General features: G+C 40.6%; 1 protein-coding gene across 1 annotated transcript; it reads left to right on the top strand.

The window, feature by feature from the left end:
* The first annotated feature begins 15 nt into the window (after positions 1-15).
* Positions 16-20,009, top strand: TBC1D21 (TBC1 domain family member 21). Its single transcript, XM_051973992.1, has 11 exons — positions 16-213; positions 3,051-3,158; positions 3,438-3,541; positions 5,707-5,801; positions 6,714-6,824; positions 6,987-7,087; positions 15,197-15,293; positions 15,735-15,835; positions 17,522-17,638; positions 18,803-18,886; positions 19,871-20,009. Exons 1-11 carry the CDS (start codon positions 154-156, stop codon positions 19,901-19,903), a joined length of 1,011 nt encoding a protein of 336 aa, XP_051829952.1. The 5' UTR covers positions 16-153; the 3' UTR covers positions 19,904-20,009.
* The last annotated feature ends 6,601 nt before the right edge of the window (positions 20,010-26,610 follow it).

The raw sequence follows: 26,610 nt of genomic DNA, 5'->3' as shown, positions 1-26,610 counted from the left end.
CATAGTTTATCTTGTTAGTAAGTAAGCAACCCAGAGTCTTTTCATCAAGGAATCATAGTAGAGGCCCTAGACTTTCTTTACTTATTTGGAAACCTCAAGACTCTGGGAAATTTCTAACTCAAAGGTTGCTTTGAAGATAGCTAACAGGAGACTATGACCACCCTCTCTCCAGAAAACAGCTTCTCTGCCATGAAGTCAGCTTCTTTTATCCTGGTGAGTGGTTGCTATGGTCTGGACTGGCTTCTCCGATCTCCATCTCTCCCCTTCCCTCAGAGAAGCCTTCTGCCTCCTGCAAATATATTTTACTTGGAGATTTTTGCTTCATTCACCATGGTGATCATAAAGTCTTAGTTGGCTCAGCAAGTCACTAATTCTTATTCCTGCAAAAGCCTTAAGTACTGCACAGAAGGACTCTTCCACCTTCTCACTTACTTATGATTCTTCCTCTGTTCGTATTTTATGATCCCTGAGTCTCAACTTTCTTGGTGTGTGGTACTGTTCACTCCATTTCAGACAAGAGTCAGGTCTGTGGTGAGATGAAGGATGGGAAGGCAAAGGTGTAACATTCAGGGCTGAGGGCAGGAGAGCTCCAAGTGGGAAAGAGCGTTTCTTTCTCATCAGTGAAACCAGCTTTCTCTATCCCATCCAGAGCCATCTCTGAATGGAGATGGAGCAGACAGTTACCAGCTTGATGCAATAGGAGAGCCCCTCCACTGATCTGCCAAGTTGACTGAAGTGAAACCCCATGTTCCCTTGGGTTTTGACATGATCCCTTCTTAAAATACAAGTCTCCTGGAGGGAAGACAATCAAAAGTCATCAACCTCAATGTGAATTAGCTAGATTGTCTCCAAGGAGATACTTGGATGGAAATAATAACAAACATTACTATAGCATAGTAAAATTTACAAAGCATTTTACATGCCTTTTACTTGATCCTAACAACAATCTCATGAGGTAAATCTCACAAATCTCATCATTAGGCAACTAAGGGACATGCAGTGGATCAAGTGCTGAATATGAGCTCAGGAAGACCTGAGTTTAAATACAGTCTCTTATAGCTCTTAGTTGTGTGCACATCATTTAACCTCTGTCTTCCTCAGTTTCTTCCTCTATAAAATGGGGATAATCAAGACACTTACCTTACTGAGTTGTTGTGATGATCAACTGAGATATTTATAAAGCACTTGGAGCATCTTAAAGCAATATAAAAGTGCTATTATTATCATCCCTACATTGTAGATGAAAAAAGAGAAACTCTTAATATAACTTAAATAACTTAATATCATTTAATATAACTTAAATAACATACCCTTTTCTTGATTTCAAGTCCAGAATGACATCCAGTATACTACATGAAATGAGAAGAGGAGAAATATAGACTTAGAACATAGTATGCTGCTAGGGAGGATAGGTTTGAATGAGGTCAGCAGAAGAATACTATACACCAGGAGGTGAGGTTTAGAGAGGGGTACATCAATGAAAGCTTTCAAAGAAAAAATCTGTCCACAAGATGGAGATGATTTCATCCTACAGGAATTGGTTATTATTATTTTTTTTTGCTAAGACATTTGGGGCTATGTGACTTGCCCAGGGTCACACAGCTAGGAAGTGTTAAGTGTCTGAGGGCAGATTTGAACTCAGGTTCTCCTGACTTCAGAGCTGGTGCTGTATCCACTGCACCACCTAGCTGCCCCCAGGAGTTGGTTATTTTTGTTTTCATCATCATCATCATCATCATCATCATTATCAACAGCATTATCATGAGCATTATCTTCATTATCATCATCACCAGTCCCATCCCCATTCCCATCATCATCATCATCATCACCGCCACTATAATTATCATCATTTTTATTAATAGCATCCACCTTAATTTTGAGCTGGATGCATTTTTTCCTCTTGAAAATAAGCTAAATGAAGCTGGAGGGTAGGTTGATCCCTCCCCTTCTTTCTTACCTTCTAAGGCCCCACCAAGAAGACGACAAGCTCCATGTTCCCTTTTCACCCTAGTCTCTTATCTCTCGTGAACCTTTTTTTCCTAGAAGTATTTTAGAAATCATTTTCTGAGCTTAGGATTTTAGAGATTCAAACTCTTTTTCCCCTTTAGGGACTGTACAGTATTGAAGTATGTGACAGTGTTATCTCTTATGTTGTACCTGGTCTGAACAAGGGCTATCCTCTGATTAGCAATGCAGAACAATCATAAGAATAAGAAAAAGTCAGATGTCATAAGACTAGCAAAAGAGCACGGGAGCAATAGTCAGGAGACAGTAAGGTTCCATAACAGAAAATTCAATTTTACTTAAAGTACTTACTTTACATGTTTGAATAAACCTTTAAAAATAAGGTAAATGCCCATCATTACACTTGTTGATAATCCAGGTACATTATCATTCCTTTTCTCCTGAGCTTTAGCCACTGTGGTTCATTCCAATCCTAGGTGTAGCCCAGACTTCACTTATAGAAATTTCTGTCCTTAGCTCATTCTACTGTCAAAAGTTTTTATTATACTGTAGTTCTGTTGCTTTAGAACTTCAAGTCAACTTCCCATCAAAAGCCCACTCGGAACACTTTTTATATCTAGCAACAGTTCTTGCAATGAACATACTACATCTTCTAATTATAAAAAAGACTTTAATTTGCTTTTCCATCATTCCTATTTCCCATTTGCTTCCTTTTTTCCTATAGCAGAAAAAGAAGTTACAGAATCATGTAGTACATCCCTAAACAAGTAGTAAGAAAACTTAAGACTCTTTTCCCCCAATCAAACCAGACAGATTAGTATTCCCTTCTCAGAGGTAAGAAGGAACCATTACTTTTTCTAACAGCCTATTTGCTACCTGTGGTGTTCACTAGCAATATTCATCCAACCACCATTTTACAATTTGCCAGTGCTACAGTTTAGATTTACAAAAATATCTCAGCTCTTACAGAAACTATTTTCTAAAATGACCAGTGTCTGTTCTAGGACACATCATTTTAAGACAATATTTGAACAGAAAATTGAACAAGATTTTAAAACAGTGCTAAATTGGTTCACCCACACCAGGTGAAGAGGAAACCACCAATTGACAAGACAGAATGGGATAGCTACTTTGATGAGAATGGTCACTTAGCCAAATCCCGAGACTTTATTTGCCTCAATATCCTGGAGAGGGTAAGTTCTCTCACTTATTTGGGGAAAAGGAAAAAAGTGGTTACCGTCAGGGTCCCATTAATACCCCTGGAGAATTGGGGGAAGGAGAAAAATGATTACACCATGATCTCACCTGTATCCTTATAGACTTGGGGGACCGGGAGGCCTGAGGAGGAGAGGGCAGGAGAGGGGGAGGAGGGAATGGTTTGGAGAAGAAAAACTCAGCGAGACTCAGAATTCTTTTGTTGCTCTGCTTTCATGTAACCTTGGGCTTTGGCCCCTTGCCCACTCTTCTCACAGGGTCTGCACCCCTTTGTAAGGACAGAGGCATGGAAGTTCCTCACAGGCTACTACTCATGGAGGAGCTCCAAGGACGAGCGTCTGATGGTGGACAGCACCCGGAAGTATGTTGGGTCGCTATAGATCTGTAATAGTATGGGAATAGGATGGAGGAAAATATGGGTTAGACTAGAACAGAGATCTGAATCATGAGTTTCTCAGGCTTGTTCTCTCATTTATCCAATGGAAACCTTAACACTTGTATTTATTACTTCTCTGAAACCTTTTTCCAGACTGGGAAACCCCAGATCAAGTGGCAATTGTAAGGAAAGATCTTAGTAAAGCTTGGAGTGTTGTGTAAATAGAGTTACTCTTATCATCAACTCTTCTGGTCTCAAAGGAAGAAGCATCTCTCCTCTTTGCTCAAACTAAATTTCCTGAGAACCATCTTTTCCTCACCTTGTAAGAATCAAATGAGATATTACACCTCTGTATAAATGAGGCTATTAGTAGGATCATAAATCCCATGATTTATTATTGGGATTGAAATTCTATCATTTTAATGTGGAAGTGACCTTAGATATCATAAACCCATAAGTTTTCATTTTACAAACCAGCAAAATGAGGCTCATGGAAGTTGTGTTTTATTAGTCAACAAACCTTGCTGTTTGCTCTGTACCAGACAATATATTAAGTGATGGAGAGATAAAGAAAAAAAGCAAAATGTTCCCTGCCCTCAAGGAGCTTCAATTTGAAGAGATCAAGATGAAATTCACTTGTCATATGGCCAATTCGTATTAAGACAATGGAAGTCCATTTCAGAGGGAAGGCACTTTGTTTTCAACATCATCATCATCATTATCAGCAGCATTATCATGAACATTATCTTCATTATCATCATCCCCATCCCATTCCCATCATCATCATCACCACCACCATAATTATCATAATTTTTATTAATAGCATCCACCTTAATTAAACAGAAGAGGAATGGGAGGATCAGGAAAGCATCCTGCAAAAGATAGAATAGAGCTCAGTTTGGAACTCACTCTTCTCTCTCCAAATCCAGGGCTTTGCTTTTTGCCTTATTAGAAGTATCATCATAGTGGTCTAAGCCAGAGATGTCAAACACCCAGGGCATTTCTGCCACAACTCTCCAGAGTACAGCCTGAATCCAATTGAAACTGGGGAAAATTTAGCAAAGCAAACGAAAATACAATAGAACAAAGATAATGTTAATATGTGGTTTTCGGAGTCTAAAGCCTTCACAACCTTTCCTTTCAATTCCATTGTTTTAATTTTAATTTTTTGTTTTATTTTCTAGTCCTTCCTATGTGCTCAACCATACATTCAGTTCAACTTTAGGGGGAGAGGAATAAAAATGTTTATTGTTTGGGGCAAGTTCCCAGGTGGGAAGACTCCATCCTATTCCCATAATTACTCCCCTATGTGAGACAATTAGTATAAAATCTGGTTCTAAAAGGAATGATTTTGATTCAAAGGGCTCTGAGGGTGAGAGCATAGAGTTCAGTGTGGGCTAGAGTGGCCAGGATGGACTTCACTGCATCCTCTTGCCCTGCTCCCGGCTCCCAGGTATTGGGGTAGTGAGACCACAGCCATGCATTTATGGCCTAAGCTGGACTTCTTGGGGGACAAGTCACACCTTCTCTCAGAATAACTGGATGTCCGGTGTCACTGAGCTGAGAAACCCTTTTTGTATCTTTTATAGAAGATGAAGCAGGAGATAGAGGCAAATGGGGCCAGTAGGATCCTGAGCTTTTCTCACACATTCAGGGAGCTTTTCCCGCTCAGCCCTGTCTTGTTCCTTCTCCCAGTTGCCTCCCAAGTGATGGTATCGTCCAGCTGATCCTCACCGAGGCCTTCTTAGGAACCCCATTTTCCTTCCATGGGGGGCATTTTCCCCCAAACAGGATCTTGTGTCCTGACATAGATGAGACCCTTCTTCAGGCCTTGTTATGATGGTAGGGGCATAGAGAAAGAAGGTTAGAAAGCAGAGAATCCCCAGAGATCTGCTGTGAATCCCTCTCTGCCTTGGGAATATATCTGGAAGAGATCTGAAGTCCATTGTTCTTCCTGTTCAGTTTGTCTAAGGTTGGTATGAAAATAGAACGGTATTAGCTCTTACCCACCAACCAGAGACAGTGTGTTTCATTTATGCTTGATAGCCCCAGGCAGATCAGGGATTTCTTGTTTTCACTGGCCCTTAGCTCTGAGTCACAGAAGTTTTCATCGCTGGGCCCCTAAAGACATCCCCTTTGTGTCCTTGCAGGAAAAACTATGAAGCTTTATGTGAAATGTATGAAAAAATCCAACCACTCCTGGAAAATCTGCACCGGAATTTCATCGAGACACGAAACAACATCTGTGAGCAGAACTGAACAGACCCCCCCAGGAGCCCCTCCCTCAAACCCTTCCAAGGAAGGGAACCCCCTAGGCTTTATACAATTGGCTTTGGATGCTTTCAAGCTTTTTGTAGCCACTTGCTGGCCAATGAATCAACAATTAAGTCTTTGCTGAGCCTCTCGGGCTAGGTGCTGGGAAAGTACCTGCCCTGGTGCATACTGTGATAGGGTTAAAGGTAGATTTTATGGCTGAAGAGACCTAGATAATACAAGGTAATTAATCTAGGCCATAGACTGGGACTGTCAGTGTTGACTGGAACAGACGCAGGAAATTTCCTGAAAGAAATAGGATGGAGATGGGCCTCCAACGGGACAAAGTTGGTTGTGCTGGTGGGAGGGAGAAGGGAGAAGAAATAGTGGCGGATAGAAAGAAGGGGGAACGCCTTGATCAAGGAGGGATGAATAGATCTGTGGGCAAACTGAGATCAGCTTGATTAGCCTGGAAGGGACCTATTGAAGATTAAAAAATTCTCAAGTCCCAATCCCACCTACCCCTGCTGCTCCATCTTGGGTCAGGGATAAACTCCTGTCTTCCTCCCTGATGCTGCAAGAGTCTGGACACTAACCTGTATTTAAAAAATGGGGTGCTAGATCGGAAGGTTCTATCAAGGACACAGCTCTTCCTTCCACATTACCTATTCCTATTTATGTTCTCCAAGCCCAAGTTCTAAGGCAAGTTGTCCCAGACTCTGCAAAAATGTCCCTGAGAGAAAGGCACAACCCAAGGGAAATGTGCTCCCAGACCCTCAAGGGGCGACAACTCAGAGCCCTGAATATCCAGCCATGGGCACTCCCACAGCTTTGTCTGCTGGCTCAGGGGGTTCTCACAGGCCCTGGGGGTGGGTTCTGTGCTTGTCTCCCTAATTTCCTGAAGCCTATGACATCCAGAGGCTCTATGACAAGGATCCAATGGGCAACGTGGTCATAGACAAGAAACGCCTGGAGAAGATCTTGCTGCTGAGTTATGTGTGCAACACAGACACGGGTGAGCTGCCCCAGGGGAACCTGCTCTGGACCGCCCAAGCCGCCTCCCGAGCCCTGGCTTTCCCCTCCTCCGGCCCCTGACCCTCGACTCCCCTCAGCCCCTCCCCTCCCCCTGCCTTCTCTTCCACCCCTCCCCACCCCAGCTCTGCTATATCTCTGCCAGAATACCAGCAGGGCTTCCATGAGATGATGATGCTCTTCCAGCTGATGGTAGAAAATGACCATGAGACCTTTTGGCTTTTCCAGTTCTTTCTGCAGAAGATCGTGAGTGGCCCAAGCAAACCCTACCACCCCAATCAAAAGGGGGTCTCCCCTCCCCATCCTCCCCACCCCACATGCCGGACAGAGGGCCAGGGTCTGCCCCACTCAGCTCCCAGCTCCAGCCCCACCAAAGAATGAGCATTCTTCTTGTATTGTGTGAGGGAATGAGGGAGAGACCCCCAGGGTCAGGGGGGCTGGGTCAGAGATGGTGCACATTTTAAATGGATTCTGTTGTTTATGGGGTCAGATCAGAGAGACCAGGAGCAGTTTGCCCTTTCCTTCTCCAGCAGACAGGGTTAAGTGACTCACCCAAGGTCATGCAGATATTATGGGTCTGAGGTTGGATTCGAACTTAGGTCTTCTACTACAGACCCAGCCCTCTACCCACTGAGCTACCAGCTGCCCCGTGTCAGAGAAAGTTACAGTGGTATCTTAAATATTACTATGACTGCTGCCACTTCTCCTGCTGCTATAACTATTACACAATTACCACTACCATCACTACTAATATTACTCCACCACTACTACTACTAACTACTACCACTATCACTACTAGTACTACTATTATTATTACTACCATTGTCACTACTATTATTACTACTACTGCAACTGTGTAACTACTACTGTTACTACTACAACCATCACCACTACCACTACTACCAGTATCATTACTATTACCACTACTATTATGATCACTACTACACCATCATCACTATTAGTACCACTACAACTGCTACTACTACCACCATGATCACTACACCACCACTACTACTAGTAGTACTATTACTACAATAACATTATTATTACCATCACCACTACTAGTACCACATTACTAACTCTACTATCATTACAACAATGACAACTACTACCATTACTATTACACCACCACCATCACCACCACCACCACCACTACTACTACTACTATGATATCACTACCATTATTACTACTACTATTACTACATTATCACTACCATTACTATTACTACTACTACTACTACATTATCACTACCATTACTACTACTATTACTACAATGTTATCACTATTACTACTACTACTACTACTACTACTACTACTACTACTACTACTACTACAATATCATGACCATTACTACTACTACTACATTATCACTACTATTACTATTACTACTACAATATCACTACCATTACTACTACTACATTATCACTACCATTACTACTACTACTATTACTATTACTACAACATTATCACTACTACTACTACTACTACTACTACTACTACAATATCATGACCATTACTACTACTACTACTACTACTACTACTACTACTACTACATTATCACTACCATACTACTACTACTACTACAATATCACTACCATTACTACTACTACTACTACATTATCACTACCATTACTACTACTATAACTACTACTACTACATTACTACTACCATTACTACTACTACTGCAATATTACTACCATTACTACTACTTCTACTATTATTAGTACCACTACTACCATGATCACTTACTTTTACCACGATCACTTCCTTTATATTCTCAGGGCTTAGCAGAATGCCTGGAAAATAGTAGCACTTAATATAAATGTTTGTTGACTGTGTGGATAACAATTGGCCCTAGTCTAAATGAAATCTAAAAAAAAAAAAAGACATGAGAATGAGGTATTATAACAATAATAACAATAATAATAACTGGTTCTTAGAAAGTTCTGGAGGGTTTGCATAAAGACATAAACTGAAGTTGGATGCCACGCACAGAGTCACTTAAACAACAGAACAATGTTTGAACCCATTTTCCCAACTCCAACATTAGTGTTTTAACCACTGGGCCATGTTGCCTCTCTTAATGAAGAGTATCAAGATTTGGAGTCAGGAGACATGGGTTCTCATTCTAGCTGAATGATGCTGGTCAAAGAATTCTAGGCCAATTTGTAAAAGGGGAGCCCTACACAACTTTCCCCAAAAAGTTGTTGTGATATTATTTTGTAAGTGGTAATGAACAATATAAATGTGAGTTATTAGAGGTATTATTATTAAATTATGTTAGCCTAAGTTAGATTGGGCTATCTTTCCATTTGCATTTTTATGCTTTTTGAGAGATATTGACCTTGTATCTTGAAGCAAACTTTCTTCACAATATCGATGTGAAAAATCCCTTCCTTGATGAGATTCAACAACTGCCTTATAATTTATATAATCCTAGAGAGTTATCTAGGGATATCTACTTAGATGTAGATGTCTATGTAGATATCTAGGATATCTGCCATATCACTGTGCTTCTCATTCAGAGAATCAGAAATGCAAAACTGAAAAAAATCTCACCCCTACCCAAAGAACAACTCCCACCTCCAAGCGGCCATCCAGCATGCCCCTAAAAACTTGAGTGACGGGAAGGAAGCCCACTCCACCTTTTGATATCCCCTGTTTTCCTTAAGTTGGGATGACATCTGCCATCTATCCCTTGGATAGTCCACCTCTGGGGTCAAATAGAACTAGCTCCCCATGACAACCTTTTAACCATAACCAAACCACTCTCATGTTTTCTCTGTCTTCCCTTCTGTAGGCTAAATGCCTTGAGTTTACCTTGTCTTGCAGAATAGCTTTTAATTCCTTCAGCATCCTGTTTCTTCCTCAGAACACACTCCAACTTGTTAAGATTTTTTCTAAAACATGGCTCTCAGAATTGGATCCTATAACCCAGATGTGCTCTAATCAGGACAGAATATAGCAGGATCACCATTCCCTTCCTTCTGGATCACATAGTATCACTAATATGATTAAGATCACATTAGAGATCATGAGAGAGAAAGTGTTTTGTCCAGATTGATGGAGAAGTGACTTTGGAGACAGGGAAAGACCTGGTTTCAAATCTTACCTCTGACTGGCACTCCTTGGCTGGGCAAATTAATTCAGTCCTCATTCTGACAAATCTTACAGCTATTCTTGATGGAAAAACAAAGGTCCCATTAGCTGCTATATTATACTGTTGGGTCATATCAAGATTTTAGTTCCCTGGACTCTCAGGTCTTTTTTTATATGAACTTCATTCTATATCCTATACATGTGCAAGGAATCCAACTATAACACTTTGCTTACATCATTAATGAGTTTATGATGTTAGTTTCAGGTACTTTTATGTACTTTAAGATCTTTTTGAATCCCATTTCTCACTGTGCTGGGTACCCCTCCCAGCTGTCATTTGAAAATTTGACACATTTACTATCTGTGCCTTTATTCATATCATTCATGAAAATTTTGAGGAGAATGAGACAAAAGATGGGGCTCCTACTAGAGATTTCCTGACAGATTGACATCTAACTCTTACTGCATTTGGTTTGAGTTAGTCACCCCATTCATATCTCTTTTCTTTTTCACAAGAGACATTGTCAAATTCTTTGCCAGAATCCAATTATCTTATGTTCTAATATTCACTTGACTTACTATTCAAATACCCTCAACAACAAGAAATGAAGTTAGTCTGATGTGTCTATGAATGTGTCTTTATGAATCAATGCTGGTTCTCACTGCTTACAGATCTCCCCATTAATATTCCTCCTCATATTGGTAGTAACTCACTCTTATATAGTTCAAAGACTCTATCCTTTCCTTTTGAAAAATTAGGAAAACATCTACCTATTGCCACTCCCGACCCCTTTTATAATTCTCATAATCAACAATGAAAGCTTAACAGTGGCATCCAAAAGCTATTTCCATTCTCTGGGTCAGAATTCATCTAGAAACACCTCTCAAGGACAGCTAAAGGCTCTTTCATCTTCTCGTTTCTCTTGGGTTCCAATTCCCTCTTAATCATTTTTGTTCTATCCTTCTCAAACCAAAGGTCCTTCTCCATGGCAGAAAACATAAGAGCAAAATGGCAGTTGAGTTGGTCAACCTTTCCATTCACCCACAGCAGGGTGAACTTCCTCCTCCCACATAGCTAAAAGAGTTTTGTTTTGTTTTTCTTTTTTTATTGTCCTTAGTTTTTATCATTTGTCTCTGCTCAGTCTGAGCTTTCACTCTCCTGACACTGGATATGAAGGGATGTGTAATTCTTTTATATTCATCCTTAGTTATCTGTGATCTATTCCGTCTCTTATCTGAACCCTTTAAAAAGCTTTTTGTGTTCCTTGTGGACTCTTTAGACACTCCTGCCCTTCCTACTTCATTGGACACAGTTGTGAATGCCTGGAACAAGGATATATATATAAATTATAAGGATATATATATATATATATATAAACTATATATATATATATGAATAAAATTACCCATCCTTTCCTTGAAGACCTGTAGCAAAGGCTGCTATTGTCTAAACCGCCTATTCCACTTTAGGATAGCTCTGATTGTTAGAAAGATTTCTCCTTTTATACTTCACGCCATTTGCTTCCACGGTGGCAAGTTGGAGTTTCCCCAGAAGAAAGATGACTTCCACCATTTACTACTCTCCTGGCTCTAGGGGTGATGCTTGTGAATGACTCTTTCTACTAACACTGGCGCTCATGAGTACTCACCTAGCCTAGAAAAGTCTATTTGGAAGTCAGTCACTCAATTAACCTTAGCCAAAAGCATTTAATGAAAATGTAAATCAAATACGTAACATTTTCAGAATATGAGACCTGTAAATTTGAATTGCACTCTCCCACTAATTCACATAGAGTCTGTACAAAGAAGGGATTTACAGGATAGTCCCAGGATACTAAGGCATACTTGGAGAATATATATGGCTGGAGCAACTCATAACACTAGAACTGCAGACTTTGGTGTCTACTCTGTCTCAGGAATTGCCCATAAATATTCCTCGATGAGTCTAGTTTCTGTGTTGAACAAATACTTCCACTGCTAAGCTGTGCTGATCCACACTGTGGTGGATGACACTTCATTGGGCATGGTGTCTCAGCTGGATGACTTAGTTTATTTGTACTGCTTCTCTTGTGGTCTGTTCCTAAGCTGCTTTTCTCCTCAAGTGAGCTTGCTCCCTGACAGCAACTGTAGTATCTGTCACTTCCAGTTTCAGGCTTAGGTGATGCTTTCAAATGAATTAATGTTGTGTTCTCTTAGGAAAAGGCAGTAACCCTTATCCTAAATTTGGCAAACGTCTCTACAATTCAGGATCTTTGAAGGATTCTTCTTCTCCACCTCCCAACAAAAAAACAGATGATGATACAAATAAATTTCTCATTCTTTTTCTCCTTGTCCTTAATTTTCCTTCTCTTTTTGTTCTCCTCCTTCTTTTCCTCTTCCTCCTTGGCAGTGGATTATAGTAAAGAACAAAAATAGCTTCTCTATTTCAGCCACAGGTAGCAGTAGTAGAAAGAAAACCTAAATCTTTTTTGAGTTAAATAAATTTGCCTGGCAAAAGAAGTGACAGTTCAGAGAGGAAGTCATGGCTTCTCTGGCCCAGCTCTGAAATCTATTATTTTGCTTCAATATTTTCTTACCTCTACTTATATATAATTATCAATTGAATTCTCTCTGATATAGAGCTCACTTAGTTTTCAGATTAGTAATCAAATTTTCATCATCTATCACTAAATTATTACTAAATAAAGCATGTTTATTCCATAATCACAAAATAATTCTAGCCCAGAAAACTTAAGTGACTTGCTCAAGATCATGGAAGCAGTAAGTAGTTATATTAACTTTCAAAATTCAGGTCCTCTGGAGATCCAATGTATTGGCTGAAGAATTTTCTGGGCTGTTTTGGTCTCCTTGTACAGTGATTGTTTTACATTAGTAAAATAGTAGAAGTTGGTGATCGAAGAGTAGTTGTCTTTTCCCTTATTCATATTTATTTTTCCAACATCCATAATTTATTCTAACAGGTTAGATTACAATGGTTATAGTTTCACAAAATATCTTCTCTTCTTTTTCTTCTAATTTGCTTTTAACTGTGACCATTATTCTAACTAATTAATTTTCTTACTGAACATAGATAACTATTTCTGAATTGATTCACACAATCTGAACCTACTCATTTCCTAAGTGTTAAGATATAATTGATTTCATTTTGGAGAATGATATTTGGTTCTTACTTTGTTCAGACACTTCTGAATGGAGATATTTATGTTTTACAAACATGGAGCTTCTGAGTAGTACAACAGCCATTGACTTCTTTCTTAATCCTTAAGCATATTTTTCCAACATATTTTTATACTCACCTGTGACAACCTTGGCAACAATCAAAAGATTAAAATCTGTGTTGATTTTGGAGGATCTTGTCAAGCTCTTTGTAGAATTGCTCTAACATTACAAAGAGGCGTAGATACATAAGATGCAATTCAAATCACAGTGTGTTGGGTTTTTGTTTGGTTTTGGTTTTGTTTAGAGCTTTGTTTTTGTTTTGCCCATTGAGCACTGAAAGTGAAATAACTGAACTGATGAATTATTTTTTATTGCCTTCGGACACATAATGAAATAATCTTCACAAGCTCCTTGATTTGTTCCTCCAAAAAGTGCCCAAGAGCCATCTTTTCATAAAACTACAACTTTTTATGTCTTCTGGCTTTCTCAAAATATGATCAGTTTTGATGTGATTCCAATATTCAAAAAATATGGCAATCAATTGGTTATTGGACAAAAATCATGTGAAGATCACCAACAGTTTAAATCAATGTTAGATCATCAAAAAGTCACAGACAAGAGCACTTTGCCACTGCCATTTTGAAAGTGAAAGGTCTATATATGGCTAAATCAGAGAGAAGAAGAAACACTTCCTTGAGAGCTTATCAGTGTGGAATATTGAATATAATATCAGACTATCAAAAATGTTGGTTGGTTTCATTGAACTACTTTTTATCTATTTATTTTTTGCAATAAGAGATGATTCTCTCATGAAGAAAAAAGGAGAAGTTAGGAAATGAAATTGATATAAAAAGATATTAATTTAAAATTTTAAATCTAAGTGCAAGGGGCTCACACAGTGCCATTTTGTATTTTTCTTAGAACCAAAGACCATTATAGCCGAAGGAGTAATTGCTAGTGGTATCTATTTAAACAGGAGTTTCTTAGCTTTTAGGTCAGCTGGTCTTCAGGTAGTAAATTAGGCTGTTGCTAGAAAATTATTCTAAAATTAATTTATGGATCTGGACATTATGGTCATAGTTACTGCCACTTTGAATATTTCATCTCTCTAGGATTCAGCTTCCTCTGACTACTTTTTATTCTATTTATTTTTTGCTGTAAAAATGATTCTCTCATGAAGAAAAGAGATGTTTGGAAATGAAAATGATATAAAAAGATATTAATTTAAAATTTTAAATCTAAGTGCAAGGGGCTCATACAGTCCCATTTTGTGTTTTTCTTAGAAGCATGGGCTGCTATAGTTGAAGGAGTAATTGCTAGTGGTCAACCTATTTAAACATGAGTTTCTTAGTTTCTAGGTCAGCTGTTATTCAGATAGCAAATTGGGCTGTTGCCAGAAAATTATTCTAAAGTTAATTTATAGATCTGGACATCATGGTTATAGTCGCTGCCACTTTGAATGCTTTATCTTTCTAGGACTCGGCTTCCTCATCTATAAAATGAGAGATTTTGACCCTGCGACCAATAAGATCCTTTCTAGGTCTAAATCTATGTTCTTGTTGTCATTGAGCCCACCTCCAAGCAGCAAAGCAGGACTGGGGTAGCAGTTTCCTTCCCCCAGCCACAATTATACTAGGAGTCAATCCTCCAGCTATCCAGCTTCCTAGCAACTCACTTCTTCCCTGATCCCTGGATCCACATTTGAGATGTCTGTCCTCAGACCAAGCTGGCCATTCTTTGAGCTGATACAACTTGCAGAGCCAAATAAGAAAGGGCTCCGTTCCCGTGATTTTCTGCTCTTAGCTCTCCGGAGAGTCTGATGAGAGGCATCCTGCCTAGGTCATGGGATACATCAAACTTCTTCGAACCCTGAAAACCCTGAAAACCCTGAGACCTGGCCCTAAATGAGTCAGCTGCTATGTGTGACTACATGAGGAGGACCCTAGCCCCAGAAGTCTCCCTGGGGTTGGAAGGGCATTCTTGAGAACCACAAGTGACTTGCTCTCCACTTGTTCCACTTCCTTCCTGCTCCCCCTTTCCTTTCTCTCTCCTCCCCTTCCCCTTTTTCTCCCACTTGTCATCTTCCATCTCCCCAGGAACATAGCTGTGTTATTAATATCGGGGTGGCGAAGAACCTGGAAATTCTCAGCTCCCTGATTTCTTTCCTGGATCCCACCTTTGCCGAGCATTTGAGTGAGTTGACCTTTATCTATCTCCCTCCTTCAGCTGCTCCATCCCTGCCAGGGACCCTGGTCAGCAAAGAATTCAATTGCATGGTCCAAGGGAAAGAACTCGAGCTCCGATTCCACTCTGCTACCAGCCCTTCTGTGATTTTGGACAAGTCCCTTAGTCACTCCAGTCTCAGTTTCCTCTTCTGCAAACTGAGGAAGCTGGATGGGACAACTTCTAATGGGATCCTGGGTTTTAGGCACCTAGTCAAAGATGCTCCCTGATTGTCGAGATAGTCCTGGCTTTTAGGATTCACCTGTCATTTCACGACCTGTCATTCTGCCCCTAGGAGGAGAGCCCATTCTGGAGACTGGGCAGGAGGGTCTGTGGGGATGGTTAGAGAACTGGGGACAAAGAAGGATGATGGCTGGGTCACTGGTTGGGTTTCTTTTTCTTCCCCCACAGAAGGGAAAGGCGCAGGAGCTATACAAGCCCTCTTCCCCTGGTTCTGCCTCCTCTTCCAAAGGGCATTCAAGTCATTCGATGATGTCTGGAGACTCTGGGAGGTGAGGAACTTGGGGGGTTGGTAGATGAATCTGGACAAGTTCGCACCCTTCACCCCATAGTATTTCCTTCCTCATCCACTTATTTATTTTATGATGCTTGAAACATCCAGGTTCATTTTCCCAGAAGACTCAGGACAGGAACCAAATCCACCTGAGTCAGCTCCTTTGTGGGCCTCTGACTTACCTAAATCTGTCTACATCAGTGTACCTGAAAACCAGGCTAATGGAATCTAGCATTTAGGTGCAGGGCAGGAACTTCCCTTGCCTCTGCTTGGTTGGATCTCCAGAGATCTTTTACTAAAATCTTAGTTGTTCAAGTTGTCCCTTGAGGAGGTAGGGTGCTCTCCTCTGCAGAGGAAAATCCAGATTTTTTTTTCATTGCAGCATCAGTGACACATCAAATCACTCTGGAAATCTTTCTTTTAGATGGCAGGAAGAGATCTGGATTTTCCCCTTAGTTTGCAACTTACACATTGATGGTAGCCAGTGACCTGGATATTTGACAAATGATTAAGATTCTACAGGATGTCTGGCTATGTCCCAAGTGACCTGGGAACCCCAGATAAGCCCGTTGCAATAATCATCTAGTTTCTGATCTCTTCTGGTCAGAATTTGCTCTTCTCCCCCAAAGCAGTCCTCATATAGTCTCTCTCCTGGGAAAGAAAACCTAGAAAAAAAGGAATCTGGGTACAATCTCAGAATTAAAGCAGAGAGATTTCATTTATTTTAACATTGTTAAAGCACCTACTATGTGCATGGTACTGAATTCACTGCTAGGGTTACAAAGATGGAAATGTACACAGTTTCTGCTCTCAAGAAGCCTTCGGTTCAACAGGGTAGAACATGACATAGACCTGAAGGAGCATGATCCCAGATAGAACATGACGAGATATAGCAGACCTGGAGAAAAGATGCTCTAAGAAATCTAAGCGAAAGATTGTGTTGTTCTGGGGAGGTCAGGACGCGGTGACACTTAAGCTGGACTTTGAAAGGAAAGAATTTCAACAAGTAGAAAATTGAGGATATAAATGAATGAAGGGAAGAGAGAGGAGGATAAAACTAGATTAGTTCAGTTTGGCGAGAATACGGGATGCTTAGAGCAGAGCCGTAAGAAATAAGATTGGAAAAATAAATTAAGGCAAGATTAGATGGGCTAGAGGATCTCTTAAGGCCTCTTGAAAGACAGAGTCCCTCAAAAATCATCCCTGAAGTCCAGAGATCCTGCCCATCCAACCACGTGGTACCCACCCATTCTCTGGGCTAGCTTATCATGAACCACCCTGTATCACCAAGGACAGTCTATGGCCCTCTCTTTTCTTCTTAGTCTTGTTCCTCTCATAGTTCCTATAGATATGGAAACCATAACCCTCTCTGAGGGCAGGGACCATGGCTTCCCTTCCTCTTATCTCCCCTACTCAATCAAATAAGCATTAATTAAACCACTATTTGTTAGAGAAATATTATACAAACTGGAAATACAAAAATGAGACAATCCCTGTCTTTAAAGAACAGAGGGAGAAGGCAAGGATACAGCACACAATCACAGGTAAATAAACACAAGACATATTCAAAACAAATGCAAATGCGGTTTAGCACAGGACCAGATGTGCGATTGTGAAGGTCATCCTGAACGCACAAGTTATCCCACCCTCAGTACAACCCGACTCTGGTCCGTCTCTTCCACAGGTCTTGCTAACGGGGAAACCCTGCAGGAATTTCCAGGTGATGGTGGCCTACAGCATGCTGCAGATGGTGAAAGAGCAAATCCTTCTGGAGAGTATGAATGGTGAAAATATCGTCATGGTGAGGGACCCACAGGCTGCTCTGGCTTAGAATCTTTGAGAGAAGTGGGCACAATTTTTCTTTTTCTCCTCCCTCCTTCAACCTGCTTCCTGCTCCACCCCCAAGTCAAATATACATATATATGTATGCATATATATATATATATATATATATATATATATATATATAACTGAAAGAGGAAGACCCTCAAGGTTTCCGGACAAAACAGAAACAGTTGCTATTTGCATTCACTCTGAGTTACTCAGGGCCCACAAACAATGATCAATGATGTTTAGCCTGAGATCTCTTATTGGCCAAAATAAGTCCCCTCTCAAGTACTTTTGATTTATTTTTATTTTCTAAAATATTGCTCTTTTATATTTTACATCACAGTTATTCCCAATATTTCTTTCTTCCTCCCAATACAAAATACAAATGGTAATTTTTAAAGACAAAAAAAAAAAAAGATAGAGGAAAAAAATCAAAAAATCGACACAAATAATCAAAACATGGGGAAAAGACCAGAATCATGTGTGATGTATAATATTTCCCAGGTACTTTTTAAGGGAGGGACCAATGATGACAGAGACAGACAGGGACAGAGAGATAGAGAGAAACAGTGACAGAAACAGAGATTCACGGAATCAGTGTCAACACAACCAATTACTACAATGGGAAAAGACCAGAATCTTGTGCAATGTATAACACCTCCCATGTATTTTTTAAAGGGGGGGACCACTGCTGGGATAAAATAATAAGTGGTAATATTTCTATGATGCTCTTAGGCTAAAGCATCTTTTATGATGAGTGTAAAAGCATCATAGAGGCATCAGCTCTTAATATGTTTATCCCATCATTGGTCCCTCCTGAATTTATTTTTTCCCTTCATTTCCCCTTAACAAAACTTGCTCTCAGGAAACTATCCCCAAAGAAAAGATCTGATGGATTTATCCATTCTTAAGTGTTAATAACTAATACTGGCTTTTATCTGGGGAAAAAGCTTTAGGTGGGTAGAATTTCAGGGACTGAGGTAAGAGGAGGGGACATCGAAGGCTCCCAGCCTTCCCAGAGCTGCTCACCTCACATTCCCTAGGTGTTCGCCTCCCTCTGGTCGAGCCTGGTTCTCAGGGGATACATTCCCCCCACAGGTCCAGATCAATCACAATTCCTCCTTCTCCTCCACAGGCCTGCAATAATCTTATTGACCTTGATGCTGATGAGCTTATCTCTTCTGCCTGCTTGGTCTATGCTGAACTAATGCAAAGAGATGTGAGTATTCAGAACTTCCAGGTCCTTTAGAACAGCCTTCCTTCACTGGCATTCCTTTGCATTCTCTCTGTGCTTGAGAGAACACTTGGTGCCAAATTATTACACTGATTCTCAACCAGAATGTGAACCCAAAGGATGAACTTTTTCCTCTGCCTTTCCCCACAACATAACCAACATGGGACTGAGTATATAGATAAATATCGGCTCTAAATGAATGAAAGCACAAGCTAATGCAGGAATAAATGAATGAATGACAGAATGGAGTGGATGAATGAAGAAGTAAATGATTGAATAACTCATGAGTAAGTTCAGGAAAAAGTGAATGAATGGCAGAATGGAGTGAATGAATGGGTGAAGAAGTAAATGAGTGAATAATGATCAAATTCAGGAATAAGTGAATGAATGACTAAATGGGTTGAATGAGTGAAGAAATAAATGAATGAATAACTGAAGTAATGAGTGAGAAAATAAATGAGTGAATGAATCAGTGAGTGAATGAATATACATAAAAGTACAAAAAAGTGAAGAAATGAAGGCATGCCAGTGAATAAATAAAATCTCAAGGAAAGAATGAGTGAATAATAACTGAATAATGAAAGAACAAATGAATGAGTGAATTAAAAAGAGTGAATGAATGAATGAATGTGAATAAATGAGTCCAAAAGTACATTAGTGAATGAGTAAATGAATGAATAAGTGAATGAATTAACTATGGAATGAGTGAGTGAAAAATAAATGAATACATGTGTAAAATAATAAGTGAAGGGATGAGTAAAGGAAGGAAGGAATGAAAGAGCCAAGAGATGAATCAGTGAATGAGTCAAGAAATGAGTAAATTAAATGAATAAATAAATAGGGGAACAAATGAGTGAATGAGTAAATCAATGAATGAAGGAAGGAAGGAATAAATTCAGTAACTGAAAGAATAAGTGAACGATTTTGGACCCCTACTGACCTTAGGGCTCTCTCCTTTTGTCTCCTTAGCCTCCAGAACCTTTAAAACAATTTTTCCAGTAAGGAGACAAGCATACCATGCTCAAGTTGGACAGACATAGTTACCTGGGCAGTAATGTCAAGAACAAGGAATTAGGATGAGGGAATAATACAGCACCACTGGAAATAACCATTGCGTTGGGAGAGTGACCATTTCTAGGGCCAGGAGAATAGAGCAGCAGCGCCAACCGTTACTGGGCTGCCTCTTAGCGTTGGGTGGGCTAGGAGAGAATGGCCACCTGGGAAGAGATTGGTGAGGGTTTAATAAAAACGGTAAGTGATGGGAAAGCTGGGAAAAGGGCCTCAGGGTCAAGAAGAGATGATGTGCACTGGGAATAATAATAATGATGATGATGATGACTTGAATTTATATAGCATGTTACCATTTCTAAAGCACTTTCCTCACAATATCCCAGTGAGGCCAGTGGTGAAAATAGCATCATTCCATTTCATCAATAAGGAAAATGGAAACTCTGTGATTTTCCTGGGGCAACACAGTTAATAGTGTCAGAGGTCAAGTCTTCTCATTCCAAGTCAAATAATATTTCTACTGCCTTGGGCTGGGAAGAGCATTTGCAGGCAGGAAAGGGGCTGCAAGGGCTGAGAAAAGACGTGAGGGATGGAACGAGATTGTGTGGGTTGAAGAGAGATTGCACAATTCTGGGAAGAAATTATGCAGGTTAGTAACTATTTAAAAGGCAGCTGTGTATTCTGTGTTAAAAAAAAAAAATCACTGCTAAAAGTAGGTTCAACTAAGTTTCACAAAGATTTTTATCAAGCTGCCAGAATAAGCCCCACTCTGAATGGGCTAGGCACAGGACCAGCAGCTGGGTCTCCAGGATCAGCCCCTCCTCCAATCTTAGGGGTCACCCCAAGTGATGGGAACCCCAAGCTGAGGGAGGGCCACTGCCTGTTCCAACCAGCACAGAATTCCTCCCTGGGCTGGAATTACAATCTCGGAGCTCTGTTTCCTCTGGCTGTCAGAGACACAGGGGACTGAATTCCATGGTCCGGATCCTGGATCATGTCTGCCACTATTTCCCCAACAGAGCACGGAGATCTCGCCTCAGAGTGAGCCTGGACTCTGATCTCTTCTAAGGCTGCAAAACCTCTCCCAGACCTAACCTGAAGCTGCCAGAATTTCATAATGCAAAGGTCTGGGCTGTTTCCTTGCCCAGGATTTCATACAGCTGCAGAGAGCATTGATCTCAACCTCATCAGAGGAGATTAATATATATTAGCTTTTTAGATAATCTCAATCCTCATATCCCGGGAGGCGGCCGAGGGGCTCCACCCTGGACCCACCGTGAGGCAGGCTGCAGGATCTATTGGCCAGCAGCTTTCGAGGGCACTTATCCTCTGGGCCACTTCTGTCACTCTCCGAGACTCCCTTCCACCCCAGGTCACTGATCATTTCCCACCTCAGTGCCTGGGGCCACGCTGAGCCCCTCCCTCTGTATATATGCAGAATGAGAGAGGGAAATGGGGTCCTGAGTCTTAGCCCCAGTCTCTCCATGTGACAGCCTGGGGGGGTATAAGCTGCTCCATGTAGGGGGCAACCTAGGGTCCATATATGATCTATAAAACACCCCCAGGTCCTTCCACCTGACCCATGGCTCCCCATTGTCTTTGCAAATCGTCTTCTGAAATGAACTACTCCCATCCACAAGGAAGAGGGATGGATAGAAATGAGTTTGGAGGCTGCAAGTGGCTCGGGATGAACAGTTTCTCCCGGTAACAATCTAAGGTGCTTTGGAAACATTGCTTCTAAGAAGACCAAGGCTAAATGTGGAAGTAAATTAAATATCTTACTTTACCTGATAACCAATGAAGGAAGAACTCTTGGCAAATATACTATGCCTCGGTTTAACCATTTATTCCCAGGGCAAATTATTTATTTGAACAAGGAGATAAAAATTAAATATGGAAGTAAATGAAGGATCTTACTTCCCCTGGTAGCCACAGTGAAGGAAGAACACATACTATGCTTTTGTTTAACCTTTTATTGCCAAAGCAAATTGTTTCCTTGAAGAAAGGCTCTGGTTATGACCATTGTCCCTTCCCGGTTATGTTGGTTTGACTGGGTGAGTTTACAGCTTATTCTTCCTCTATTGTCTTGGAAAATTCCCTCCTGGTTTTTGATCCTTGTAAGGGTCTGGATTAGGTCAGTAAGTTATATTTGATTTTGCTACGTCTTATTCTCATCCACATCAGAGTGTTACCTCTCACAGGGAGACAGGGCTGTGAACTAAGGGGACAGGAAGGCAGAAGTTGCTGCCGCAGCAGATGCTGCAATAGCATCTCTTCTTCTTGGAGACTTCCTGAAGGCAGCAGGTGAAAGAGCTGGAGTCTCTGGGTAAACAATTTCATCTAGGAGAAGGGAGGAAGTGGACTCACTTATTGGATGTTTATGATGATCAGAATGGAGTCATTAAAGAAGTCTCTGGCTTTTCAGCTGGATACTCCAGGAGGAATTTCTTTGGGAAAACTCAAGCCTTCTTGATGGAGTTGTGAAATGATCCAACATTCTGGAGAGCTATCTGTACTATTCCCAAAGAGTTATAAAACACTGCACACGATTTGATCTAGAGTGTGTCTATTGTATCCCAAAAAGATCATAAAAAGGGAGAAAGGACCCACGTACAAAAATGTAACAGCCCTTTTTGTACTGGCAAGGAACTAGAAATTGAGTGGATGCTAATATGTTGGGGAATGGCTGAATAAGTTATGGTATATGAACATTATGGAATATTATTCTATCAGCAGGCTGATATCAGAAAAGCCTGACTGATCAGAAAGACTGACACGAACTGGATGCTAAGTGAAAGGAGCAGAACTAAGAGAACATTGTACACACTAACAAGATGTGATGATCAACTGTGATGGACTTGGTTCTTTTCAGAATGAGGTGATTCATGGCAATTCCAATACACTTAGGATGGAAAGAGCCACCTGCATCTAGAGAAAACTATGGATACTGAATATGGATCAAAGCATAATATAGTTTTGTTTTTTATGTTTTTTCCTCCTCTGGACCTGATTTTTCTTGCACAGCATAATGAATATGGAAATATGTTTAGAAGAATTGAGTATGTTTAACCTATACAGATTGCTTGCCATTGGGTGGGGAAGGGAGAAAAAATTTGGAACATAAGATTTTGCAAAGGTGAATGTTGAAAACTATCTTTGAAGTATTTGGAAAAATAAAAACTATTAAAGGAGGGGGAAAGGAAGAACACTCAAGCCTTGAAGAACAATTAGTTGGTCTGAACACAGGGGTCTTGAGTTCCTCCTGCTAAGGAAGTTGAGGCTGATGAGTCACTTAAGCTGGCTAGGCCCAAATGAGTGTCCATACTTAAGTCTCTCTCCAATATGGTGAAGCCTGTGGACCAGGAAGAGGCCATCAGACTGCTTCATGATGGGTGAACTGGCCTGGTTCACAAAACAGGTTAAAGCTTCCAGAAGTTATAACTAACAGTAGCACTTTCAGTCTGGATGAAATAGGGAAGCCCAGTCTCCAAAATATATTGTAAGTCTAGATTTAGTCACAAGTAATTGTGATGAAGAATGGTTCTGACATTAGAACTTTAAGCTTTGAATGGTTTAAAAACAAAGCCTGAGCCTCTGAGGGGGTAGAAGCTCAGACATTTTTAGGGGCTATTCCACAGAGAGACTCAGTGCACAGAAGTCTAAATGTGGGCAGATCACAGGAGCAGAGCTTTAGAGCTGGGCAGGACCTTTAGAGGTCAAGCCCATTTTACAGATCAGGAAGCTGAGGACCCACAATGATTGAATGACTTGCTCTACTGGCTAGGAAGTGGCAGAGGAGAGATTCCCAATCAAGCTCTGTAATTAGGCACTCAGCACATACTCCATTTGGCTGCAGATATGGGGAGAAGGGGGACTATAAACCATGTTACGGAATGAGCATGTATTCGGTGTGTGGGCAATAGATCTGCCTCCCAGGTGTTTAAATTGTCTCAAAATAATCATATGGGGATGTTAAAAGTCTCCTTTAGATTTGAGTGGGAGTTGGCAGCTCAAGTTGTTTTCCTGCTTTGGGTCCCCACGATATTGTTGACAGGGTAAAGAGTGAAACAATCCTTCCTCCTAAAATGTGTGGAAGTATAAAATGTCAACCAGTCACAAGCATTTATTAAACTTTTATTACATGTCATTTATTGTGCTAAGTGGCCGGGATATGAAGAGAGGCAAAACCCAATTAAGTCACTCCCAGATCGTTACTCTAAATAGGTTAAAAATAACTGCTTTTGCAATTATCTCATTTGCTCCTCATACATTTCTTGTGAAGTAGGTGCCATTATTGCTCCCATTTTACAGATGAGGAAACTGAGGTTGGTTTAACAGTCCAAGAAAGAGATAAAAGACAGAATTAGCTCTTTTGTGGGGACAGAAACCAGTTTCCAAGCTCCAAGAACAATGGCGACAGGGACAATGAGGGCTTTACCATCAGCGATCCTTGCTCAGGCTAAACCAAAGATGATAACTAGATGATGTCCTAGTCCAAAGCTCTGATCTCCGTGAGAAGAGGGAGCTATCCCACAGATATTAATGTGGAGACTCACCTTCCCTGACCTGCCAGCTATTGCCTCCTCATGGCAACTCAAGCCCTTCTGCTGATACATGGCGAATTGTGGACAGAGAATCCGATCCCCGCATGGCACCAAGGGCAGAATGGATGTGCTTGAAACCCTATAAAGAAGCACTCAAGGAGGAAGGGAAAGAGGAAACGAGGGTTATGGGTAAAGGGTAGGACTCAGGTGGGAAGAAAAGGAGGAATGAAAAGGAAGGAGAGAGACCAGTTGAAATGAGAGGATCAGGACGGGGAGGTCAAATTCAAATTATAAAAAAGAGGGTCACTAAACCATAAGGATCCCTGTGGACTTAGAAATCCACATGTGTTTATTTTTTTTAACACATGAACATATTCAAAATCAGGAATTTCATCAAAATCTGGTTTGGGAGCATTTGGGAATGTCATGGACAGCATGTCAGTGTTGGGAACTCTCCTGGAAGAAAACTCCTGCTACCCAGGCACATTAACGCCATCTTGACACTTAAGTCTTAGAGAACTGCCCCAACATTAAGAGATTAAGGGATTTTCCCGAGATTTCACAGCCATTTCAAATCAGAAGCCAGCTGGGCCTCTGTCCATTACACTACAATCTAACTTAAAAAGCCTCGTTCCCAAATCCCTCTTTTGTTGTTGTTCAGTTGTTTTCACCTTGGGATTTTCTGGACAAAGATACTGGAATGATTTGATATTTTACAGATAGAGAAACTGAGGCAAGCAATGTTATGTGACTTACCCAGGCTAGCACAGCTGGAAAGTATTTGAGGCCAGATTTGAACTCAAAAAGATGGTCTTTCTGACTTCAGACCCAGTGCTCTATTCTCCCTATTCTTCCTAGGTGCACCACGTTCCCTGCCTAACCACAAAGACACATGAGGTCTTGGTTGAAAATCTTTCCTCTTTTAGAGAATATAGAGGTAAAATCTCCCTCCTGGAGCAATTTGGAACTCTGCCCAATGGGCTATCAAAGTGTGCACTCCCTTTGACCCAGCAGTGTCTTTCCTGGGTCTGTATCCCTAACAGATCATTAAAAAGGGGAAAGGACCCACATGTGCAAAAATGTAGCAGCCCTTTTTGTAGTGGCAAGAAACAGGAAACAGAATGGATGCCCAGAACAGCTGAATAAATTGTGGTATATGAACGTTATGGAATATTAGTGTTCTGTAAGAAATGAGCAGCAGGAGGATTTCAGAAAAGCCTGGAAAGACTTACATGAACTGATCCTAAGTGAAGTGAGCAGAACCAGGAAAACATTGTACACAGCAATAACAAGATTGTGTGGTGATCATCTATACATTTGGCACACCTCAGCAATTCAGTGATCCAAGGGAAATCCAACAAAGTTTGGATGTAAAATGTCATCCGCTTCTAGAGAAAGAACTATGGAATCTTAATGTGGATTAAAGAATATTTTGATCTTTATTTTCTTTGCTTGTTTTTTATGTTTTCCCTCTATAATCTGATTTTTCTTGTGTAGCATGGATGAATATTTAGAAGCATATACACATTTAGCCTGCTGTCTTTAGGGAGGGAGAAAAGGAGAGAGGGAGAAAAACTCGGAACACAAGGTTTTGCAAAGGTTAAATGTTAAAAACTATCTTTGCATATATTTGGAAAAATAAAATACTATTTTAAAACATCCAATTCCTGGAACCTGGAACCAAATGAACAAGCTCTGCAGAAGTAACACAAACAGAATGATACTAATAGAGAAGCACAGATATTCCTGCTTCGTATAGCATTCAAGAGGTATGTTACAGTATAATACTTATCCTAAAATGGAGATAAATAGCTGGATCAGTGAACCAGCATTGAGTTTGGCTACAAAAGCTCTTAATAGACTGTCAGATCAAGGCTGAGGAGGAGTCCTCCCTGATTAGAATCCACTTCAGCTACTTGATTTTGCCTTGCTCTTCCTTGTCATTGCCAATTCTCCTCCCCCTTCACCACTTCCCCTCCCCAACATTTGTATTTTCTTCCTGGCTCCCTATTTCCCTCAAGATCTCATGGGCTTATTTAGATAGATCATCTTGTAGACTGAAGTGTGAAGGAGGTTTTCCCTTCATCACAAAATCTAGGGAGAGCATCAGGGGATGAGTCAGAAGTGTATTACTGAGAGGAGGGAAGAAGTTATCTC

This window comes from Antechinus flavipes, chromosome 2 (assembly GCF_016432865.1).
Source record: "Antechinus flavipes isolate AdamAnt ecotype Samford, QLD, Australia chromosome 2, AdamAnt_v2, whole genome shotgun sequence".
NCBI lineage: Eukaryota > Metazoa > Chordata > Mammalia > Dasyuromorphia > Dasyuridae > Antechinus > Antechinus flavipes.
The sequence above is the reverse complement of the archived record's forward strand: the minus strand, read 5'-3'. Positions and strand labels throughout refer to the sequence as shown.